The sequence below is a fragment of the Garra rufa genome, chromosome 9 (genome assembly GCF_049309525.1).
Source record: "Garra rufa chromosome 9, GarRuf1.0, whole genome shotgun sequence".
NCBI classification, from domain to species: Eukaryota; Metazoa; Chordata; class Actinopteri; order Cypriniformes; family Cyprinidae; genus Garra; species Garra rufa.
Genome location: NC_133369.1, coordinates 46,309,358 through 46,318,237, shown reverse-complemented (window position 1 = coordinate 46,318,237; position 8,880 = coordinate 46,309,358). Strand labels below are relative to the sequence as shown.

Here is an 8,880-nt window from a genome sequence, read left to right as displayed (position 1 = left end):
AACTGCAACTCGAGAGATGTGCTCGGTTCGGACCAAATTACGAACCCCACTATGGTGAAAGCCTAGCTCATGAATATTAATTAGAACATACTTGCTGCGTCAGAGCCATATAAAAAGAGAGTTGCGACACGCTTTGATCTCGCCGCCGCACGGTCACGTGGTTCATGGAGCTCTCAATAGTTCCAAACAGCTCCGCGCTGTCAATGTGTTTGAATGGAGTTAAATAGGATAGACAGCAGTTTTACTATATTTGCAGCAATTTCGAGTAATTATTAACACATAATGTGCATTGATTGTGTATTGATAACTTCTCTGAATACGCTTTACAATCGCATTTTATTCTGGGGAGTGATAAACAGACATAATTAATATGTTCTCATACTCTTTGGCACTCAAATGTGACCAAACACCTTAAGTGTAACTTTTATTCAATTAAATAACTGTAATATATATAGTTAAGTTCTATTTAGTAAATATTTTGAGGAGGTTTTTTTGTACTTAATATGTGCAATAATGATCCTGACCATTTAAAAGACAACATTTTCTAATATAGTATTTAGATTACAGTTAGTGTAATATTTAAGGTTAAATACATCTGCATGTGTATTTGGACATGATCAAACACTCTTTTTTTATACAGTATGTTTCGATTTAACGATTTAATGTTAAATAAAAAAAAGTAATTTACTCTTGTTTTATGATATTCAAATATACAACATAAGTGAATATTATAAAAGGCAAGCAAAATGGCATTTAACATAATAGAAAAGATGAAAATAATGTTTAAAAAAACACAAGGCAACGAATTGCATTCAGCATACATTTTTACCGTGTTTCTTGAATGCAGTCTTTACTGAAACTCATTCAACCTCCTACAGTGAGAGAAAGATTGAAGAAAGACTAAAAACATAAAAAATATGACAACTAGTATCTGGTTATGGTCGCTATTACGGTGTTTCTCACGTTATCCAGCTGCATTTACAGTTTAACTGTTTATTTTTTAACGATAAACATTAACTATGACACGCTTCATAAAATACCACTATTGGCCAGTTTTTCGAGAGGTCAACTGATGCGTTAAAATGTAAAGAAATGCAGTAATTTCTTCAATATACTTGCGACTGTGCTTGAGAAGCGCTGAAATGAATGGGCTTCAATGGAGGAGCTATTGGTTGTTTGGAACTATTGACCGCTCCATGACACGCTTTACTTCCGCATTCCTCAGTTCCTATGGAAGCCTATGGGAGTGTCGCAACTCTCTTTTTATATGGCTCTGTGCTGCGTAGAAACCAGCAGCGTAAACTAATTAATATTCAGCAGCTTTAGGAAATAATAAAATAATATTAATAAAATAATAATAACTCTGGTTAAACTATTTGAATGAACATCACGTTGCGTAATTAATATTAATGAGCGAAGCCTTCACCATAGTACGATTGTAGGAATGCCAATCATAACGGTTCTTAAATATTTGATGGACATGAAATATCAGTGATTGGAATATTAATGTATGCAATTTATAATGCATTGAGGCATTTTACTTGTATAAACAATACTATTTTGCATTATTTTATATTAATTATTATTTAAATATTAAAATAATAACAAGATGAACATTTTAAGAACAAACTGGGACAAGTTTGGGGCATAGTAGGAACGATTTACCATGAATTAGCATGTTATTAGCACAATTTAACATGCCGTTAACATGATTTAACATGCTGACCATATTAATACCATGTTGTTAATGTCATTACCATGTTACTAGAATGCTGATAGAATTATTAACAAGTTACTAGCATGATTCTAGCATGATTAGCATGTTACTGGCATGTTGTTAGTATGATTAGCATGTTACTAGCATGATTCTAGCATGATTAGCATGTTACTGGCATGTTGTTATGCTGCGTTCCAGGCAGGTTTTTTAACTGCCCTGCTGAAAAAACCAGCATATGCTGGTTAGGTAGGTTTTGGTGCTGGGATGCTGGTTTTAGCTGGTTTATGCTGGTTAATGCTGGTCCTTTGCTGGTTTATGCTGGTTAACGCTGGTCCTTTGCTGGTTTATGCTGGTCCTTTGCTGGTTTATGCTGGTTAACGCTGGTCCTTTGCTGGTTTATGCTGGTCCTTTGCTGGTTTATGCTGGTTAACGCTGGTCCTTTGCTGGTTTATGCTGGTTAACGCTGGTCCTTTGCTGGTTTATGCTGGTCCTTTGCTGGTTTATGCTGGTTTATGCTGGTCCTTTGCTGGTTTATGCTGGTTAACGCTGGTCCTTTGCAGGTTTATGCTGGTCCTTTGCTGGTTTATGCTGGTTAACGCTGGTCCTTTGCTGGTTTATGCTGGTCCTTTGCTGGTTTATGCTGGTTTATGCTGGTTAACGCTGGTCCTTTGCTGGTTTATGCTGGTTAACGCTGGTCCTTTGCTGGTTTATGCTGGTTAACGCTGGTCCTTTGCTGGTTTATGCTGGTCCTTTGCTGGTTTATGCTGGTTAACGCTGGTCCTTTGCTGGTTTATGCTGGTCCTTTGCTGGTTTATGCTGGTTAATGCTGGTCCTTTGCTGGTTTATGCTGGTTTATGCTGGTTAACGCTGGTCCTTTGCTGGTTTATGCTGGTTAACGCTGGTCCTTTGCTGGTTTATGCTGGCCATTTGCTGGTTTATGCTGGTCCTTTGCTGGTTTATGCTGGCCCTTTGCTGGTTTATGCTGGCCATTTGCTGGTTTATGCTGGTCCTTTGCTGGTTTATGCTGGTCCTTTGCTGGTTTATGCTGGCCATTTGCTGGTTTATGCTGGTCCTTTGCTGGTTTATGCTGGCCCTTTGCTGGTTTATGCTGGTCCTTTGCTGGTTTTAGCTGGTCGTTTGCTGGTTTATGCTGGTTAACGCTGGTCCTTTGCTGGTTTATGCTGGTCCTTTGCTGGTTTATGCTGGCCCTTTGCTGGTTTATGCTGGTCCTTTGCTGGTTAACGCTGGTCCTTTGCTGGTTTATGCTGGTCGTTTGCTGGTTTATGCTGGTCGTTTGCTGGTTTATGCTGGCCATTTGCTGGTTTATGCTGGCCCTTTGCTGGTTTATGCTGGCCCTTTGCTGGTTTATGCTGGTCCTTTGCTGGTTTTAGCTGGTCGTTTGCTGGTTTATGCTGGCCCTTTGCTGGTTTATGCTGGCCCTTTGCTGGTTAACGCTGGTCCTTTGCTGGTTTATGCTGGTCGTTTGCTGGTTTATGCTGGCCATTTGCTGGTTTATGCTGGCCCTTTGCTGGTTTATGCTGGCCCTTTGCTGGTTTATGCTGGTCCTTTGCTGGTTTTAGCTGGTCGTTTGCTGGTCCTTTGCTGGTTAACGCTGGTCCTTTGCTGGTTTATGCTGGTCCTTTGCTGGTTTATGCTGGTCCTTTGCTGGTTAACGCTGGTCCTTTGCTGGTTTATGCTGGTCCTTTGCTGGTTTATGCTGGTTAACGCTGGTCCTTTGCTGGTTTATGCTGGCCATTTGCTGGTTTATGCTGGTCCTTTGCTGGTTTATGCTGGTCCTTTGCTGGTTTATGCTGGTCATGTTGCTGATCAAGGATTTCAAAGCAAACCTGCAATAATTAAATATGTTAAATAATACAAATATCCTTTATGTATTTAACCGATGTCTTTGCTGCAGACCTTCGATGATCCAATTCATCCATACTAATAAGCAAAAATTGCTCAAGATAATCTAACATTTGTTTTCCTTTTTATTGCTGAAGAGTTGACATTTTTTCTTCTGCGGTCTACTGTACAGACGTGAATTTACTTTTCTCTAAGCCTGAGGCTTTTGGTGTGAAAAGTCTTTTACATTTGCCAAAAATAGAACTTTTATATTAAAAACAAAAGCCCTGGCCAGATTTAAAAAGTAACGCAAAAGTAACGCAACGCATTACTTTCCATAAAAAGTAACTAAGTAACATAATTAGTTACTTTTTCAGGGAGTAACGCAATATTGTAATGCGCTACTTTTAAAAATATAGCTTAAAAATGTCTAAAACAATTACAGGCAAATATTTATACTTTCTTTAAAATCTCTGTTCATTTATTTATTCATTTTTGATGGTATGGTAGTCATGTTTTTGGCAGGGTTATGTTTTAAGGTTTGTGTTTATCTCTTTATTTTATCTTTTAATATCTCTGTATATTATCTCTTCTCGTGTTGTAGAAATGATTGCGTTCCGCCGATCGGTGGCGCTCTAGTGTCTCGACACCGACGCCTCAGCAGCGCGAAAGAAGAATCACCCGGAAGCGGCAGTGTGCAGCGCTGAAAGCGGAAGTGCAAAAATGGAGGCAGCCGTGTTCATCTTATCCCTCGTCGACTGCTGTACTTTAATATTCCTCTCCGTGTATTTTGTATCCTTTATGAACTCTTGAGATGAATGAAGTAGTCTGTGAGTGATCGGGCCTCAGCGGGGTTTGTTGTGTTGTTGATGTTCAGAGCAGCTGCAGGTTGTGATTGCGGCCAGATGCTGACCGTTTAGCTCTTGTTTGTCATTCATGATGATTTATCTTTATAATGTGTGTTTTATCGCATTATTGTGTTTTAATATGACTGACTAAAACTCCGTATCTTCAGTGAAGTGTGAGATGACAGTGATTGCTCCTGTTATGAGTTGAGGGCTGCTCATATTGCAATGACAGATTACATTATTGTTATTAATGATTATTTATTGACCTTTCCTTTCAATGATATTTCCCTAACTCCATGCTCAGATTATAACTCTGTCTGATCTGGAATGTGACTACATCAATGCTCGATCCTGCTGCTCCAAGTTAAACAAAGTAAGTCTAAATGGTAAATTTATTATAATCTATATTTCATTCGATATGTCTGAGAGCACAAATCTTAATGTTATTTATCAAGTGTTATTTTTTTGTCTAAACTTTGACCAAATTAAATGCAGCAAAGAAAGTGAATGTAAAACTGAGGATCCCATGCCAATCCTGTTTGACTGATCAAGTAAATAGGTGGTGTAATCATGGAAATGTGTGACATTCATTGAATCACATACTCTTTGTACAGACAGAATGTTCTTGTTTTAACTCAAGCCCAGTGTGTTTTTCTCCAGTCATGCTGGAGAACGTGATCATCAGGTTTTGCTCAGCTTAGGTGTTGCAGATGGCAACTAGAAATGATCAAATTCACATGTTTTTACTCAGGATTATATCATTTTAATTGGATTAAAAATTAATGTATAATATAATTTTTTTTCAGACATTTGGACCCCACTGTGTACCTCAAACTTTCGACTTTTTTTTTTTAGATGCAAATTCTTTGGCCAAGAATTTTCATTTCAGTGCATTCCTAGTTTCAATAGATAATAAAGTAAACATCTAAGATTTAAATAATAATTTTTTTAAAATTTGTTTGTTTGGTTGTGTGACAGCAGTTTGCACAATTTCTGTAAAATCCCCCTATATATTTAATTTTTACTTTTTTTGTAATAATTCTGGTTTTAATAGAAATCGGTTTTATGTGTAACTTGTTTTTATTCATTTATATTTCTACAATTTTAAGATTGTTAAAGGATACATGTGCTAGAATTTGAATATTTAAAGTTGTCACTAAGTCTTTAAAATAATGTAATACTTTAAAATCAGATCATTTTCAGTTCATTTTACATTCATATGTGACCGGTGAGCAGCAGGAATGTGATTTCATTTTAATTGATCATGATTTTTAATTTGTGCTTTTACAGCAGCTTTGTTGTTTTTATTTGAATTAGCATTTTCAGAAAAGATGAAAGTATGCTTTGAAGAAATCCACATTTCCAATAATGTAAATGAATGTTTTGTGCTAATGTTGGTGTGGTTTGTGTCCAGTGGGTCATTCCTGAGATGATCGCTCAGGCTCTGGCCACAGTCCTGATGCTGGTCTCCATGCACTGGTTCGTGTTCCTGCTCAACTTACCTGTGGCATCATGGAACGTTTACAGGTGATTCAGCCTCACACACTCTGTGTTTATATATAAACCTGAGGAGAGCTCCAGCTAACGCTCATGAATATCTCTGAACAGATACGTGAAGGTTCCTATGGGGAACATGGGAGTGTACGACCCCACAGAGATTCACAACAGAGGCCAGCTCAAGTCCCACATGAAAGAATCCATGATCAAACTGGGCTTCCACCTTCTCTGCTTCTTCATCTACCTGTACAGGTAAAAAAAAAAAAAAAACAGTTTTGCTGTGCTTTACAGCTTATTCTAACTGAGAAGCATCTGTTCAGATAGAAAGAGACCGTAATTAAGCCCAAGTTTGGGTCACTTATACATTTGAAAACGCAGTGCACACCAACCAGATCTTCTGTTAACAAAAAATAAACTTTTGGGGCTCTCTGCTTTGTGCTTTAACATTTTAAAGGCAAAGAAATAGAGATAAATATTTATAATTAATTTATTTTACAGCAAAATAGTATTGCAATAGCAAAATCTTTGATTTACGTAAAAATATTTAAATATAAAATTACTGTTATGCTATCAGTATTGTATTGTTTATTATTAACAATAACAGTAATCATTATTACTATTAATATATTTCAATATTGTATTAATACACATTTATTAAATATATTTTATTATTTTTATAAATAACTAGCAGTAGTATTAATATAGTTTTTATCAACAATAATTATTACCATTATTCATATTTTTATTGCATTTATATTTTTGGTTGCAATTGCACAATTTTGTTGATTTAAGTAATAATACATTTAAAAAAACATATATTGTAATAATAAACTTACTGTTATTAGTATTTTAATGTTTATTATTAACAATAACAGTAATCATTACTATTAGTACGTAACAGTATTATATTATTCAACTTTATTAAATATATTTTATTATTTTTATAAATAATTAGCTGTAGTAATATAGTTTTCATTATCAACACTAATTATTACCATTATTCATAACTTTTATTATATGTATTATTGCAATAGCAAAACTTCTTTAAGTATTAATCATTTTTGTGAAATATTTGAACAACATTAAAATTACTGTTGTTATTAGTATTTAGTAATAATTAATTATTATGTATCACAATTATATGATTAGTTTTATTTTTATTTTTTATTTTTAATAATAATTAGCAGTAGTAATATAGTTTTATCAACAATTATTATTACCATTATTCATAACTTTTATTGTATTTATTGCAATAGCAAAATTTCTTTGATTTAAGTAGTAATTTTTTTTGATTATTATTATTATAATTGTAATAAAATTTAAATTATTACAATAAAATACTATTAATATATATCAATTATATAAGTATTATTTTTTATAAATAATTAGCAGTGGTAATAATATAGTTTTTATTATTAAAAATATATATTTGTATTTTTTATTAACTCAGTAGTATTTTTAGTATTTAGTGTTGCAATATTATTTTTGTTTTATTCAGATATTAATATATCATATTTTATAAACCATTGTGATTATTGTTATTAACAATGATAAAGATAATGAGTATTATATTTTTATTAAATGCTCTTACATTATTGTAATTCAAATAATAATCAAATGAAAACATTTTGAATGTTATTAATAATAATACTTACTATTTATTATAATATAGTCATTTAAAGCAGTTATGACACAGTTAAAAAACAGGTTTTTCTGTTTTCTGCTTATCTGATCACATGCTTGCATACTGCTTTCAACTAAACGAATCAAATCACATACAATCTAGAAACTCACTCACAATCTGAATCTACATGTTTCACTTTACAGATGAAATGTTAAAGAGCTGCTAACAGTGTTAATGTTCAGTGTAAAAGAGGTTTATTTGCTGTGTTTTTCAGCATGATCCTGGCTCTCATCAACGACTGACCCGCAAGCGTCTTCACGACACAAACTGCCAAATCATGAACTGGCCTTGACATTTTGTGAACAAACTCCCTGCATCTCAGTCAGAAGATCAGCTCAGCTCTCCTCATCACATCCTCACTACTGACCCTCAGAAACCCCTGATGAAATGAGCACCGTTCCCTTCACATATCTGTACTTCACTTGGCTTTCTCAGCATCTTGCACTGCTTCTCAGGGCTGAAGCATCAAGACAATCGCACCGAATCACGCAACTCAATCTGTTTGACCAGCAACTGCACGCAAAACAGCCAGCTCACTAAAAACTGGATGCTAGTTTACACCACTGGGTAAAAAATAAAAAGGTAATTGTGACTTTTTATCACAAAATTGATTTCATGTCTTACAGCTCCGACTTGGTTTCTTGCAGTTCTGAATTTTGAGGAAAACCCAAAGCTCTGAGAACTGCAAGATCTAGATTAGGATTTTGTTTCAGAGTTGCAAGATTCTGTACCTGAGAGCTTGGAATTCCAAAAAAAAGTCAGAATTCTGAGTTTATATCTCACAATTGTTTTGTTTTTTTTCTCTCTCAGAATTGTGAGAAACAAAGTTTGAATGTATTTTGCAATTCTGAGTTTATATCTCATAATTATGACTTTTTCCTGTCAGAATGCATATCGTATGATTTAGACTTTTGTTCTTTGTAAGTCAGTTCTGAATTGTGAGAATTGCAAAAATAAATTTGCAATTCTGATAAAAAAAATAGTTTGAATTGTAAGATTTATTCAGATTTTGTTTTAGAGTTATGCCATACAAACCTTAAAAAAATAAAAGTAAATGTGCAATTGCAGAATTTCGAGTATTACATCTAACAATTCTGACTTATTTGTTTTCTCAGAATTGCAAGACACAGATTTATGAGTCAGAATTATGCGATATAAACTCAAAACAAAACAAAAAGTTGCAATTACCATTTTCATTTATTTTTATCCTGTGGCAGAAACAAGTTTTACATAAAGCCTGTTTTAGGACCACAATTTTTGGCATTATGATTATTTTTATGACCATTAAGCAC

General features: G+C 34.3%; 1 protein-coding gene across 1 annotated transcript; it reads left to right on the top strand.

Moving 5' to 3' along the window:
• Nucleotides 1-4,253: 4,253 nt before the first annotated feature.
• Nucleotides 4,254-8,322, top strand: cnih4 (cornichon family member 4). Its single transcript, XM_073846649.1, has 5 exons — nt 4,254-4,351; nt 4,712-4,780; nt 5,822-5,934; nt 6,016-6,156; nt 7,803-8,322. Exons 1-5 carry the CDS (start codon nt 4,283-4,285, stop codon nt 7,828-7,830), a joined length of 420 nt encoding a protein of 139 aa, XP_073702750.1. The 5' UTR covers nt 4,254-4,282; the 3' UTR covers nt 7,831-8,322.
• The last annotated feature ends 558 nt before the right edge of the window (nt 8,323-8,880 follow it).